Source organism: Drosophila melanogaster, chromosome 2R (assembly GCF_000001215.4).
Source record: "Drosophila melanogaster chromosome 2R".
In the NCBI taxonomy this organism is placed as follows: Eukaryota; Metazoa; Arthropoda; class Insecta; order Diptera; family Drosophilidae; genus Drosophila; species Drosophila melanogaster.
Window position 1 is genome coordinate 13710973 of NT_033778.4, and position 16129 is coordinate 13727101.

General features: G+C 44.6%; 1 protein-coding gene across 2 annotated transcripts in view; it reads left to right on the forward strand.

The window, feature by feature from the left end:
• tei (teiresias) overlaps positions 1–16129 on the forward strand; it is a 126324-nt gene that overhangs the window by 87929 nt on the left and 22266 nt on the right. For both annotated transcript variants that reach the window (NM_079007.4, NM_001299462.1), the window contains 7 exons: positions 2157–2334; positions 2791–3017; positions 3745–3901; positions 7406–7545; positions 8114–8243; positions 14574–14702; positions 15106–15306. In NM_079007.4, the coding sequence (NP_523731.2) occupies positions 2157–2334; positions 2791–3017; positions 3745–3901; positions 7406–7545; positions 8114–8243; positions 14574–14702; positions 15106–15306 (1162 nt within the window). The remainder of the gene's footprint in view (positions 1–2156; positions 2335–2790; positions 3018–3744; positions 3902–7405; positions 7546–8113; positions 8244–14573; positions 14703–15105; positions 15307–16129) is intronic.

Below are 16129 nucleotides of genomic sequence, written 5' to 3' on the forward strand. Positions count from 1 at the left end.
AGAAAACGTCATTTATTATATTTTCCATTAAATGAGAGGATTGTGCATGTTACAGCTAAAATAAAATTGCGAAAAATGCACAATATAAATTGTCATGCATTATTCATGAAAAAGGAGTTGGGAGGCAAAAAATTAAATGTAAATCGGCCGAATCACCGAAAAGTTTGCCAACAATGCAATTAGAGAATTACAGAACCCTCAACTGTCCACCGATAACGTGGCCACAAATTATGCAAAGTTATGCGTGTGTGCGCCTTCAAAATATTCAGCAATTTATGCGAATCGACGCAGCTGACAACACACACTACGCCCGCTTTTGCGTCCTGGAAAAACAAAAGCGTCTGAATTCATAATTACCCGAAAACAGCACTGAAATCCCAGCCAGAGGATCGCCAGCGATGCCATCGATGCCAACAATGGGAGGCACGAAACAATCGAGCATGTAATCCGGCCCAAACGCTCGCCGCTGTAAACAAGGATTTGCCACGCTCATTTAACGCTTTTGTCCGGCGGCCATGCTGCCAAACCAGAAAAATCCAACACGACCAGGTGCCAAAGGCCTGGTCAGCGGACACTGGACAGTGGACTCGGGACTATGGACGCCAGTTGGAGTGGAAGTGGATGCAGTGGATGCCAAAAAGCCTCGGATCGCCATCGACCTCATAAATTTCCAACTGAATGCCCCGCTGCACAGAGGCACGCAAAATCCAGTTTCCCCTTTGCCATTCGCCAGTTGGCCAATGCCAGTTTGCCATTTTGCCAGTTGCCAGTCAAATGCGCCGTTGGTTAATAAATTTTCTGCAAATGGCCGTTGCGGCGACTGCGACAAATGCGCGCCGGAAGTTGCCTCACGCACACATTGATTCGCGGGTAGCGGTCTGCGGGTGATGTTGCCACATTTTTGGGAAGCGCAATTCATATACGCATAAATATTTGCACTGCATTTGAAAAATATACACACCAAAAACGGATCGTAAGCTGTAACAAAAACGGGAAAAACACACAAACGGAACCGGAAGTGCACCATACAAATATTCTGTTTACAGATTTTTTACGAATTTTGTATCCTATGACTTTTGGAACTTTTTTCCCGTTCCATTTTGCCTCCTTTTGTAATTTAATTTAATTTTTGCTTAAAATTAAAAGTTATAGTGGTCAGTTTTTCGCCTTTCTTGCTTTAAAAAAATGAACTAAACTCAAAGTTCTCAAAAAATATAAACCTTTTAAGGTTCTGAATACAGATAAATACTTATAAATACATAAAATAGAAAGTTCTATTCACCTTGCACTCAAAACTAAATTTGCAGTATTTATGATGTTGCTTTGGCACCCATGTGGATGTAGATACCCTGTAGAGTTGGGAGTGTATAGCTTGGTGATTTAATGCTTCTCGGACAGTACTCATTTTTTTCGGACCTCCTTAATCCGAGCCCAAAAGTTAATCTCTCCGCTGGCAAATGCAATTAAAATGGTGTTTCATTTATGGCCGCCCTCTGCTGACCGCTCTCCTTTTTGGCCCAACATTTAATTGGCACTTAAACGCATTAAGCGTGCGAAACATTTCCACATATATTTATTCATATATGCAGGATATATATATTTTTCTGTTTTTTGCATTCTTCATAATTTTTACCCGCGCTATGCGGCTAAAGCATTTGAATGCGCACATAAATTTCCGTTTGCATTAAGCCCGCCGGCAGACAGACGGACAGATAGACAGACAGACAGACAGACAGACGTACAGTCAGGCAGCCAGTTGGCCAACAACTATTGGTAACAGTTTTTAAGCCGCCAGTTCATTGTTGCCACATTACCAGTGGATAACACATGGCTGGAGTTGGTGCAGTGGGTGCTGCTGGTTCGGACTTTCGTCCTCATTTAATTGTCATTACGAGTATTGTGTTTGTTTGAAGCGAAATGTAATAAAATTCCAGCGAAGCCCAAGTGTAAATAAATGGATATGAAAACATTAAATGCAATTGTTTCGGCCCGCCAAGTGGCGCGTTGAGGGGCGGATTGCATTAAATGACTGAATTTACGGCCATTTAATGCGCTGCATTAAAAAGTTTCCAAAGGCGCTTTGCATAATTCCGCCGAATGACATTAGTTTTAACGCCGCACAAACTTATCCCACCATCGTTTTCTGCATTTTCCAGGTGGTCCACGCCATGGACCGCACCGCCCGCGTCACCGACTATCGCTTCATCAAGGAGGCTAATGGCGCCCTAACCATCACCAATGTCATGCTCGAGGACGACGGCAAGTGGCAGTGCGAGGCGGAGAACACGAGGCGCTATACGGAGAACGCCCGACCCGTCAAGCTGGTCGTCCTGGGTGAGTATATCTACCTACTCCTGCATCCTGCTGCCCAAACAGCTTAGACAAATATTGTGGGGGTCGTTGTTCCATTTGCCAAATTAGCCCGGGAAGAGGCCAAGTCAGAAATGGTTTGACGTGGCGCTTGGCAAAATGCTCGCTTTTATGTCCATGGCATCGTCACCGAAAGCAGAAAGCGGTCATGAAATTAAGATAAGGTCATGTTCTCACAATGGTAAAGTGCGCAATGGTGTTTAAACTTAAAGGAGTTCAGATCTCAGGGAATAACACTAGCTTAACACGAAGCGCTCCTTTCATTTTTAATTCGATCATTTTAGGTAACAATAAGCTTAAGCTTAAAAGGCAGAATAACTTCTTTTATGTATTCAAAATCCGTTAAGAATAAAGTACATATGGCGAAATGGATTTATATTTAATTGAATGTTTGCTCCTTTCCACCACCCCCTCCTTTAGATCGACCCAAGCCACCGTATTTGCTGATCGACTCCCGCCGCCTGGATGCCAGCAATTTGTTCGTGCCGGTGAAGGAGAACTCGGAGCTAAACCTGGCCTGCGTCAGCGAAGGTGGAAATCCACGACCCACGCTCACCTGGGAGGTGCTCCTCAGTCCGGGCGTAGACCGGCATGCCCAAAAGGTGTCCGCCGAGGTGCTGGAGCTGGAGGAGATCAAGGGCGAGAAGGTGAGACGAGGGCGCATTGAACCCGATGAGTGACAAGTGGCGGGTTTGTCCGTGTGGGGATTGGTAATGGCTGGCCGGAGTTGGAGTGGAAAAACCACAGCATCGCCGGACGGCCGGCAAACACATTAGGTGTGGCCAACAACGGCGGCTCCCGGCTCAAACAACGGCTCTTCCGGACGACTGACTGAACCCAGTTTGCGGTTGTGCCAAAATTTGTTTGTCTTGCACTCGAGCATAATGAAAAGCAGACATTTCGGTCGAGCAATGCAGAAGTTCAGTCGTTTGTGTGTGAGTGTGTGTGTTGGGCTCTAACACCCAGTTTTCCACCCACACTTCCACCTGTCAAACACACACACTCACACACAGTGGCCACGTCTTGTGGAGGAGAGAGAGTGTTTGTCGCTCGGACCCTAAATGCCACAAATTTGCGTGTTCGGCTGGTCACAAACCCAGCCCACAACCACTCCGTACACCCCCGATGATTGATTGAAAACTGTGCCAACACAATTTCCATGCTAAAGCCGCAGTGGGCGACCGACTTGTGGGTGGGTCGATTGTGGGTGGGCGCCCTTGCCCTTGGACCTTAATTTAAATTAATGATGTCGCGCTGATAACAGCCCTGACTAATTGGCCGCCCGAACAGCCGTCTGTCATTTGGCCCAATTTGCCAGTGTTTAGCATACAATTTGAATGGAAATTTTATCAGACTTCCCCCCTCTCCGCGCAGCTCGACAAAGATGGCTACAAAATCAATAGCGGTGCAAAGAGCGAAGCCCGATTACCGGCGGTCTATAGGGCGCATCATAACGCCAGGATCCTCTGCGTCATGGAGCATCCCACGCTGAAGATCCGACAGAATGCATCCCTCCTTCTGGATGTGCAATGTAAGTTTTGATAAGATATATATTATACGCTCCTTTCCACGATTGTTTTATGTTTAACATCCCATTGTAGCATGCATCTTTGGAATACTTTCCTTAAACTAGACTCCCAGCTTGACCTATTAAATTCAAACCCACCTCATACCTTTTATTTAAAACTAAATTCTATACAGTTATAACTCACACAAATCCATCCTCAGTTTTAAAATTAAAAAATTTACAAGGCCCAAATAACAAAAGACACGTGATTTTAGTAAGTCATCATGCTAAGGTCAACAACTTTTTAATAAAAGCCAAACAGTGCGCTTGGGTATCCCACCATGTTTAATTACCTTAAGGAGGGCAAAAAACGAGAGTGGAATGATGTAAATAAAAGTGAAAACCAAAAAGCAAATGTTGATTGAAAAGTTAAATTGCCAAAGTTAACGCACACCACACAAACCTACGGCCAGAATTCCAAGCTGAGGGCCAGTTTGCTTGGGTCGAGTATGAACAACAGGGAAAATTATTATGCACCTGCAGTGAGAGAAGTCAGTGGAGTAACTGAAAGCAAAGGTGAAATTATATTAATTGAAAAAGCAGAAAAAAGGGGGGAAACAAAAAGAGAAATACAATCAAATTGCAATGAAACTGGGCGAAGGAAAATGTAAAGAAAAGCGCGACAGTTGAGAAAAGGACGCCTACGTACAATTGAAATGCAAGGAACAAAAGCTGAAGGGAAAAGGATGGGAATTAATGGAAAGTCGAGGCACGAGAGAATTTCTGGACTCTCAATTAGCTTAAAAAATAAGAAGGTGTCGCAGCAAAGGACGAAGGACTCAGCAGTTTTCATATTCACAGTTGTCCGTACTTATTGGCCTTAAAATTTAAATCTTTTATTAAAGCCTGCGGCTTAAAAGATCGCAAGAATCAATGGATTCAAGCTTATTAAAGTTAACTTAACTTAGTTATATATAACTATGCCACATCAGCCAGTTAGTTATCAAATTCAATAGTCCATATGTGTGTGGTCATGTTTAAATGTTCTAAACATTGGGCTTAGCTTATCACTGTCATCAACCGAATTCCACCTCAGATGAGTCCCTTCACACAACAATAGAATCACTTTAAACGACACACGGCCAACTCCGTTTCGTGATCAATTGAGGTGGACAATATGCATGCCACTGGCAGCCACAACAAAACCGGGAAATAAAGATGGGAGTCCTGTTGGACACCGCAAAAGTGACGCAGCCGGACATGGAATTGGGAATCAATGCCAATGGTGGATGGTGGATCGGATCGGATGAGATGAGGCTAGATGAGGTGAGGCGACAATTGGAAGACTAGCACTAATTGGCAGCAAAAAGCCGCACACACGTTCTGACCACCAGGACATCAGGATCCAGGCATCGGGACGCCAGGGCATCGTTCTCGTCCTGAGGAGGGTCTCAATCAGCGCCAGAATCCGGGGAGGACCACAGTTATTTGCTTTATTAATGTCCGTGAAGCCGCATAATGCCCTGACAAATGCCCAGGTAGTGGAGAGCCCATGAAAATGATTGGAAAATATAGAAAAGCCGTGCGGGATTTGCATGCCATACACAGTACTTCACGTTTCCCTGCAGGTGTGTGTGTGTGTGTGTTGGTGGGTGTGCGTGTGTTTGTGTATGTGTAGGCTTTGGCTTTGGCCAGGCATGAAAATTGCAAAAACCGCAATAACAACAGCACAAGGCCTCAAACAATAATAACGGCAGCAACAAGAACAACCGCAACGTTTTCCGGGCTCAACAAAAGAAGGAACAAGTTCGTCCTGATTCGTCCTGATTCGTCCTGTTTTTCCTTTTATTATTCCCACTCCCTTTTTTCGTGTGCGCTTGTATAAATTAAAATGCACACACATGAGAGCATTTGGCCCAGGCCATAGACATTTGTATCCGCATCCCAGTTGGCATGTATCTGTATCTGTATCCGTATCTGTATATGGACCGGTAGCTGTATCTGTAATGCTTGCTGCGTTTAATTTGCGCATTTTTATGCAGACAGTTGACAGGCAAATCAAGGACACGACGGACAGGGATCATGGCTTCACGAAATGCCGAACAATTTAAGCTGGAAAAACTGAACTGAAGCGCAGGACCCAAAGGTTTCAGGTTTCCCATTTAAATTAGAGCTTTTTAGGACAATATTTTACTTTCAATTTGAGCAATTTGCAAAGATGCTAGTGTGCATATTTCAAACAGACAGCATGTTTCAAACACATTTTTCCCAGTAATTGCTGCCACTTTGACCGAAAACAATACGCCCAAACAGTTAGACCATTTTCCAGCCTCAATGTTGTGCATTTTGAGTCAACAAATTGATGGACCAGTTGATGGACTGTTCCACAGCGAGCGGACGTGTAGGGTATACATATCCCAGTCCATTCATAAATATGTATGATGTCTGACGACTGACGGCTGTCTGCTGGTCACACAAAATATCGACTGAATACGAAGCCGAAGCGAGGCGAGGCGAATTGAATTGAATTGAATAGTTTGGCAAACAACCGACAAACAAATTTCATTTGTGTCCCTTGGCATCTGCAGACCCATTCCAGGCGCCTAATCAAATTGTATTAGTTACAAAAGGCCACAAAGGCGACTGGTGCGCCAAAAAATTGAAAAGATTGAAATGAATGCTGGGGCGGCCCATTTGGTAATTTGGATATGTCGATAGCATGAAGCATATTTTGGCCAGGCCAGCCAAATGGCCAGCACTAATTAAAAAACATTTGATTTATGCCTATGAATATGCATTGAATAGAAGTGCACATGTGTCTGCCCGCACGGGGCGATCCCATTATTTACATTTACATTCAGATTTACATTTTGTCGATGGCTTTTTGACATGCACTGAATGGATTTGTGATTGGCAGTTTGGGATTGAAATCGAAGTTATATTTTGGATGGCATATCGAATTACTTTCGGACTGAATGAATTGTGGCTGCAACACTGAAATTGGTAGCATAAATTCACTGCCGCTGACTAAGTAAAATTCACTATTCACAAAATTGAACGCCATATTAGTTGACACGTGGATCTCTGGTAATTGAATGCAGTCAGCTTCAACTGGACAATTAATGAATCAGCCAACTTCAATTAGGGAGGTCAATAGAAGGTGCCAAAACTAAAGGTTTTTATTATTAGATTTAACATGCGACAGCTAACGGTTTTACGTATTTTTTTTTTATGTCGTTGGAGTTTTTTAATTTGAAAGTTAAATACGAAATTCACTTGCTACTCAAGTGACAATTAACTCATCCTTATTTACCTTCCACCCAATACAGACAGCACTCTGCGAGCCTAGCATTTGCATTTGGCTTAATTATAAAAGTTTTCCTTTCTTGCCCCCAGTTCGTACCCCCATCCTTTGAGTAATTTTTTAATTAAAAAACTATTTTGTTGATGTTGCCACAGTCTAGTCGCTGATAGCTCCCAAAATCTGCAGCAAAGTCAAGCCGAAATAACCATCTGTCCCCCTTGCAGACACGCCCTCCTTCGCCATATCCCGCACACCTGGCTTCGGTTATCCGCTCCGCGAGGGCATCGAAGTTAGCCTCAAGTGCGACGTCGACTCCAATCCCCCGAGCACGCCACGCTGGCAGAAGGACGATGGTGACACGCCGGTAAGTTGGGTTGCTCCATAAATGGATGCACAGGGAAAAGATTGGGACACTTTTGAATCCATAGGCTCTGAAAATATTATGGTTTCTCCTAAAACCATGCACATTTTAGAATAATACATTTAATGCCTCTTGAAGTATAATATATTTTCATTTTAATTTGTTGTTGGTGCGCTTTGTCACTACGCGTATTGCGTTCACTGCGCTTGTACTTACCAAAAAGTTTTAGGTCTTGATTTAGCACCTACATTTTATGTGTTTATCATTTCAAATTAACTCAATTTTTTTCCCCGTGTAAGGTGCGTGGAAGCCTCGTGCATTCGTAGGTCGCCCAACGGAGCTCGGCCTTTTGTGTGATTTTTGGCTGTGGAGCAAGTTTTAAATGGATTTTCGTGCAGGCCGAGAAACTTGTGCGAAACTATTTGCCTTACCTTAATTACCAAAAATTGTTTACGCATAACGAGCCAAACTCATTTCCCCACTTGCCACTAACCCCCCCCCCCCCCCCCCCTAACCCAATGCCACACCGAAAGTGCCAACATTCTGATTTCCCACTTCTCGATCATTGCAGGTGCCGCAAACGGGCGATGGTTTCCTCAACTTCACATCGATAAGGCGTGAACATTCCGGCTGGTACAAGTGCACGTCCCGGCACCTCAACTTTCAATACTCGTCGATTGGCTATTACCTCAGTGTGCGATGTAAGTATCCCCGTGGTTGAAACCACCGAAAAACCCCAGTGAAACCAATAAAACCGTAAATTAGACCGCGTATGCGTGAAATTGCCTTAAAAATGGCGCGTGATAATATTTCGCCCATTAGTTTGTGCCTGTAAAATTACACGTAACATCATCGCTCCTACCCCAAAAAAAATTCACAAAAAAAAGAAGAAAAACGATGAACAGAAATCGGCAAACATTTTACGACACCCGCACATGGCGCTCAACGGAGGACAATATTCGGTGTGATTTTTCGGGGATGTTCTTGCCACTTTGCGAGGCGCCTTGTGGCGCCACCCTCTGTCATATGCAAAATGTGGCAAATTTCATTGGCATTGGCATTGGCATTGACTGTGTGGGTGGCTGTCTCCCCCTCACTTTTCCTTTACTATTTATGCTTACGCGCCATTTTGCTGTCAATATTTTCTCGTTTGCGGGTTGGGATTTTGGTCCTTGTTATTTGCCCAGGGTTTGAGGTAAAGAGCACTTTATGCGCTCAGCGCATGTTAATGCTGGTAAATATTTTTATTGAATTTGCTACTCTGACAGGCGGTGGCGGCCTAAAAGCCACCATCAAGCCGACCAATCGAATTATATAACTCGAGAAGACTCGAAAACTCATTTACAGCCTCATTAGGTGGGCAATTGCAATCGATGGCAAACGAAGCTGCTCTCAAGGAATCGAAATACTGCACTGCCAGATCCGAAAATCCATCTTCTCAAAAAACCCCGCTCATCAATCATGACCGCAAAGGGAAAAACCCAACTAGAGAAATAAAATATTGGTAATAACAACTTGACAAAGTGTTGCCATTTTTTTTTTTATGCCAACGCAGGGATCAGGCTGGTGTTCCATCCTCATCCTCCCCAGGGATAGATTTTTTCGCCACTCCTGACAGCCGCCTGTCGCTGCTCATTATGGGAAAACAAATGCTTTATTAATAAAACAAAACATAAAAAAAAAAAAAATGTGCTGCCCCAAAAAGGCCAAGAAGTGACGGAGACGGCCGCCTCGAATCGACATTATCGATGATTGATGGGGAGCGCTTGGGAAAAAGTGGGAAAAGAAAACTTTTCCTCTGCACTTTCCAGCGAAATCTAATTGTGAGAGACGCTGAGCTGGCAACATGTTAAGCACATAAATCAATTTGTAAAACGTTTTATCGAACTCGAAGGGCCCCAAAATGCCGAACTGCCAAAATGGCAAATCCAACTGGCATCCAAACCCCATTTGTGACAACAGGCGTTCGTTCTCTATATGTGTACCTATAAGACATAAGATATGGCAGAAGCACAGACACGACTTGCCTGTCATAAACTATAAAACAGCTGCTAGACCCATGATAAATGGCGGCCGGGTAGGATTTTTGAGGCAGCCAGAGAATGGCACAAATTTAAGTCGCTGGAAAACCCAAAAATATAAAAAAAAACCGAAAAAAAACTGATAAATCGCATTTAAGTGAGGGAAGCTACGAGGCACCAGATTCCCAAATCCCAGACAGACGTTTGAATGCGGGCTTAATTGCTGACGATATGTTTCCTCCTCCGAATCCTCTGCCATTGAGCTGGAAAATGGCGAGGAAAAGCGACGGAGGCGAGAGCACAGGTAGCAGAAAAGCAAAGAAAAACTTCGCAGTCGACAACAACGAGGACAACGCTGACAAACTGCAATGAAAAAGCAATCAGCGTTGCCCAACCGAACGCGAAAAAAAATGAGGGAAAATGGGGAAGCGCAGGGAGAGGATGCGGAACGTGGAATGCGGAGGGCCCACAAAAGTAGGCAATTTGACGCAGTTGCTCAAACTTTTCTGCGCCGGCCACTTTTGCGTGATTGATTCGCCCGTCTGGAGAATGGAGGCTTCGACTTTGGCATCCAACCCATAGGAGGGGCTCACCACTCACATCTCGGAACTGAGGACACCAGACACGGCGAGCTTGTTAAAACGTCGCTAATTTGACACGTACGTCAACAGGAGAAGCGACGAGCGTGACGCCGATAGGCTGGTAGGACTCCAAGGTCCATCGCGCTCTCGTCGCCCTCGTCCTCGTCCTTCAAGTGGGCCACGTTCAGGTATCACATAAGCCACGGCCATTGACCAAAGTTCTGTTTGCCAGCCTCATTAATGAGTTAAAGTTCTCATTGGGGCTAATTAATGTTGAGGGCCTTGCACGCCGTTTGCTCCAACAATGTGCAATTAGTGAAAGTTTCCCAACTTGAGCAGTTTATATGGCAAACAGGTCCTTCACAAAACTCACATAGCGAGTGTGCGGCAGCAAATCGAGAGCCGCTTTTAATTGTGGGTTTATTACTTTGACTTTGACTACGCAGCAACATGAGGATTTACAGGATTAAATGTGGGACAAAATGAAAACAACGCTTATGTTTAATGGCGTAATAAGATTAGTGTTTTCTAGGTACTTTAATCCTATTCAGAAACGTCGTAAATTTGAACTTAAGAACCCAAACGAAAGAATAGTTTGATGCACATATAGCTTGAGAGTAGTCTTGGCGGTCTCCCAGGACAATTGAAATCACCTCCCAAATTACCTAATTCCCCAGGGTCACTTTTGCGGCCAAGCATTGCCATGCCGAAATCCATGTGCAAATTGCATTCGCCTCGCAGTGAACTAATTTGCCCAGCCAACTGTTAAGAAAATGCACCACCAAGACCACAAGGACTCTGGCACATTGTCAACCACTCAGGAGAAGTGGCAAACAGCAGGCCCACATCCTTTGTGGATGCGGTAGCCAAACGAGTCCCAGTGGATGCAGGACATTCGAGCCGTGCCGAAACGAAGGCGAATTACAATAAAATCTAATTCTACACGCTGTCGTAAGCATTTCGATGTCGAGCCATTTCTTACGCCCCAACTGCGCCGATTTCGGGAGTCCTGGGCCATGTTATCCATTATCCTTTGTCATGCTGGTTATCGCGGTTTAACTTGATTGTTTATTTCGCCCTCATCCTGGCGAGAGCTCCCATGTCCTTTGGCCAACTTGAATTTCTGTGTTTATCGGCGCGCACGATTATTAGTTTTTTTTTTTTTCTTTCTTTGTTTGCTGCGCCTTTGTTTTTATAGCCGGCGATTATGTTTCGGTATGTGTTGAGGGTCGCTCGTCCTTCGGCGAGAAGATTTTCAATAAAATTTTATTTGTCCTTGCCCCAGATGAAATCGAAACTCATTTCGGCTGGGCGCCTTCGCTTCTGGACAACTTGAGCAAATATTAAAAACTCATTGCGGACAAATGTCTTGCCGTAAAGTATTTTTTTTATGGCCGCAAAGTTTTCTCCAACATAAACGGAAATTTGTCGAGAGATTATCTTTTATGGATATGAGTGCCTTTCGCCCCACCAATTTGCATCGGGCCCCTGCTCGAAATGAACCTTTTATGTTTCGGTATCTAGAGTTTTTGCATCCACTGCAATCATCTTCAATTTCAACTCATTGCAAATTAATCGCGTGTTCGCTGAAAGTCCTGGAAATTCCTCGGGCTAGGGGGGGGCGAATTAAAATTTATAACCAAGACACAAATGCAATCACAGCAGCCCGAGAGTTTACTCTCAGCCGCTTCCGCTGGCTGTTTATGCAGCTTGTAAGTTAAGCTGATTGTATTCCGCGATGCTGATGATGATGATGCTGCTGCATCTCGTCGGCCTCCTTCATATTCATGACTAACTGCGAAGATGAAGAGCCAGCGGAAAAAATGCAAATTAATCTTGGGCGTGGACCAGGGGGTGCTAATGAAAATTGCATGCGAAAAAAAGTGGATAAAGTACCCATCGCTGGGAGTGAGAATTTAATTTTCCACCCACCTATGGGCATTCCACCTCGCCATCGAGAGTGAAACTTTGCAGTTCGTTGAAGGATTTATGGATCACGCCGGTCCGTCATATTCACACTTTGGACAGGGGACGGGATGTGTCGACACATCGATACACTCTATACGGCAAAGGACTCGGCACTTCTCATGGGATCCCTGAAAGTGACAGGCCACCCCAACCATTCAACCACCCAACCATCAAGCCATCCAACCATCCAACTACCCATTCAGCCAGAGTTCTTCTTGAAGGCGAAACGCCAACATGGCTGATGATGATGCGTTATGATTAATGATTGGTGGCCAGAATCGGGCAAAACTCCTCAGTCTGGGCCCGGCATATTGATTCCCATTGTTTGCATTAGTGTTTACTGTTTGCCCTTCATATTTGCCTTTGTTATGAGTTGGGATTTATTCGAGTGTGCCCCCGCCACCCGAAAGATGTGCGGCAAGAATCACTTTCTCCCCATCTTTTCAAGGACCTTTCTCTCTCAATCTCCTTCAGTGTCGCCATATGGGCGGTACTCGATGCCCATTTGTTTGCCCTTGTTTATTTGTTTTCCTTTGCTTCTTTTTCCCCCCAAAAAAAAGTGGTCGGGCGCTTTTATGAATGGCCATTCAGTAAAATATGCGTGAAACAAGTGCCTAAATTATGAATGCGAGCGTGTGTGTGTGGAAAAACTTGGGAAAAATATTGAAAGAGTTCCATTTGCTGGCGGGGAAGGCGTGGAAGGGAATCGATTTCTAAGCCGCGTACATCGAGAGTGGGAGCGTCTAAGTGTTTCATTTAATAATGCTCTTTTGACAGTCTGCACCCATACTTTTGCTTACTCTTTTGTCATCTGTATAAAAGGATGTTTCTAGCGTACTTTCACTGCAAAAAAAAAAAAAGGAATAAGGTGTAGTGGAACTGTTCCAAAAGCCGCTGCAAATAATAAAGTATATTTCTTAAATGTCTACTAATATGCCAGGATATGCTTTAAGTTAATGGTTAAATTTTTAGGAATTTTTTCTCTCCCACTCAAACTGTGTTATAAATATTTTTCTTATCGCTTCGCCGGAAAACACGCCTGCAGCTTTGGCCAAATGACAAATGTCTGTCAGTTGAGTCGAGACGAGCTGAGCTCATTAAACATTTTCGCTAGCTTTTCGAGGCGGAGTACGCAGAGAGGGCTCTTATTTCAGTCACCAGAATACGAGTACCAGGACTCGTACTGTCCGATCCCCTGCTGGCCATTGAAGTTGTCAATTCGAACGACGTCGCCTTTGTCCGCCTTTGTGTTGGGCAATAAAAAATTTTATAACTACGTGATTTTGACTAAGTAACACGCCCTTCGTCCTGCGAGGGGAGGACTTTTGCCATTGTCAGCAATAAAATCCTCGCTCGTGGAGGGTTGATTGACATGCGACGAAGGGTCTCTGCAGGCAAAAGGAGCTTACAATTAATTGTCTCTCACTCACTCACTCAACAACTCACTCTCGAAAAGGGTCCTTGAAAAATCTCAGTCCTCAGACGCGTAACTTTGGGGTTTCGCCTTCGATTAGTGCGGCTCGCCCGGTAATTAGTAGTTTCACTTAATGGTGCGGCTCACTTTTGGGTCTGCTAATTTGCCGTTTGCCCTAAGGAGCATTTTTGAGGCAAAATTCCCTGGGTTTCTCGCCAAGATCCCCCGCCATTGTGGCCAACATCGCTTTTTTTTCATCTCCACCAGGTCGCCGCCACTTGGCAACTTATTGTTATGATATCCGGTGGCAGACAAAGGACTCGCTACCTGGCCGCATACTTTTGGGCACATGTCAGGGCAAATTGTTATTTATACGGTAATATGAATAGCGTCATAAAGTACGCCTCACAAAGGACGCCCTGAAATTTAAAGCCATCTTGCTGGCAAGGAAAGTGGAAAATATGCGAGTGTGTGCTCCACCCCGTCTTGGAAATTAGAATGGAGCATCGTTATGGCTTCTATGGCCCACTACCCCAACTACCCCAGTCCGCCACAATCCTCCGCCCGCCGGAAACGAGCATAAAATATATGTATTTATGAATTTGCGGCAAAGAAGATTGCAGCTCAGGCAATTTTCCAGCTAGCTGAGCAGCGATTTTCACTCTTAGTTGCCGTCAAAGCGGAAGTGACAACTCATTGCGGAGTGACTCAGGTGTTCGCATCGCGTCAGCAATTTGTTGCTGGCTCTGTCATTGAAATATTGTCACATTTGACAATTGCCAACAGCCCTCGGATTTGCACGGCCACAAAATTGCCACAATTTCATGAAAAATTCAAAGAATTTTTTTCACTTTAAGGGTGTTTTTATCTGTGCAGAAAAGTACCTAATAATGGTAATAATTTTATAAATACCATGGCTCTTGTATAATGTATAACTGCTCACTTGACCACTTTTGTTTTTCTGTGTACTATATGCTTAGGCCACATGTGGCCTGGAGTTTGCAGCCCTAACTGACGGCTTCTGCTTTGCGTACTTTATCTTTGCAGTTGATTCGGTGGATGTGACCTCCGAGCCGGATGATCAGGATGTTTCCGTGGCAGCTGCCTCGCACAATCCCAACAAGGGCCAGCTGGAAGTGCAGCTGGGCGGAGCGGTTACCCTGCAGTGCCCTCAAGGTAAGCGTAAGCCGGATGGCCAACAACCCAACTCCTAACTTCCGTTGGCCCCAAAAACTTCAAAGGATGTGGGCGTCGCAAAAAGTGCCGAATTCGTTTGTGCCCATTTAGAATGACAAATGCGTCTGGGCTGTAATTACATTTTACATTTTACATTTCGTTCGATCGAAACGACGAGTCCACGGCCTTTTGTGCGCCTCTTCATTAATTAGCGCAATTGGAAATTAATTATGCGTGCAATTTACTTTGCTCACTTTTCGGCCAAATGGCGAGCATAGACAAATGGTTCGGCGTCTGTGGCAGTGACGCATCAATTAAAGAAATTAAAACTTGCGTGTCGAGTTCCTTGGAAGTCAATTAATTAAATCATGCCCTCGGCTTTCATGTTCCTCCCTCGTTCTAGGCTCCCTGGGCTGCTGGTCGCATTTGGACCCCATTTCGGCCCGGTTACGTGGCCTTGGCTACGGCAGCAGTCAGCCCACCGGCCAGTTCTCGCTCAAGGACGTCATGTACCAGGATGCGGGCATGTACAAGTGTGTGGGCCAGTCGCCCACCAACAAGAAGAAGCTGGAGGTCCTCCAGAGCGTTACAGTCTCCGTGAAGGGTAAGTAAACTTATAGATACTACTACTGCCTAAGCTTTAAGACGCAGATGATTAAATTGTAAACTTTAAGCGTAGATACAAGTAAGTCTAAAAATTTGATAATCGATTATCATTAAGTATCTACACACACAGGGATGTTACAAATGGATACAAATCCATGTATGAAGTAATTGGTTTGGCAATTCGTATACTTTGTGGTCACCCGAGAGTTAGTCACACTTCGCTTTGATATACCCCTTTAACCCCGCAACCCAATCGATGAATCAGAAGTTGTAGAAGTACCAGAAAATTGGGTGTGGCCCAGTTTCCACCGACTTTTTATTGGGGGTGGTGGTGATGGGTGGTTTTTCCGAATGGGTGTCTGCTCAGGTGACAGCGAGGAGTTAAAAACATTAAAAACTTTGACAGCAGTTTCGGGACACGGCAGAGCCAGGGAAAACAAATGAAAAGTTTTATTTTCTTGCTGTCAGAAGTTCGACATTTTACTTTGCATGTGATTTTCCCCAACGATTTCGCTCTTTTTTTTCCCAGTTTCCCCAGTGTTTTCCAGTCTCCCCGGCGATTTCTGTGCTTTTCCTCAGCTCCTTTATAGTCGGGCTTATCGTTCGCTCTCTTGTCGCATTGACACTTGTCAAAATCTTTGCCTGGGCGTGTGGAAAACGACGCATGATTGATGACATTGCGAAAGGCAATTCCAATCAGCTTGCGCACTTCCTTCAGTCTCTTGCCAGTCTTGCCAGTTTTATTAAGTATACGACACGAGTGCAGGGGAATTTGAAAGAAAAATTGGAAATCATGCTGCCGGAAATTAAGGAAAATGCGT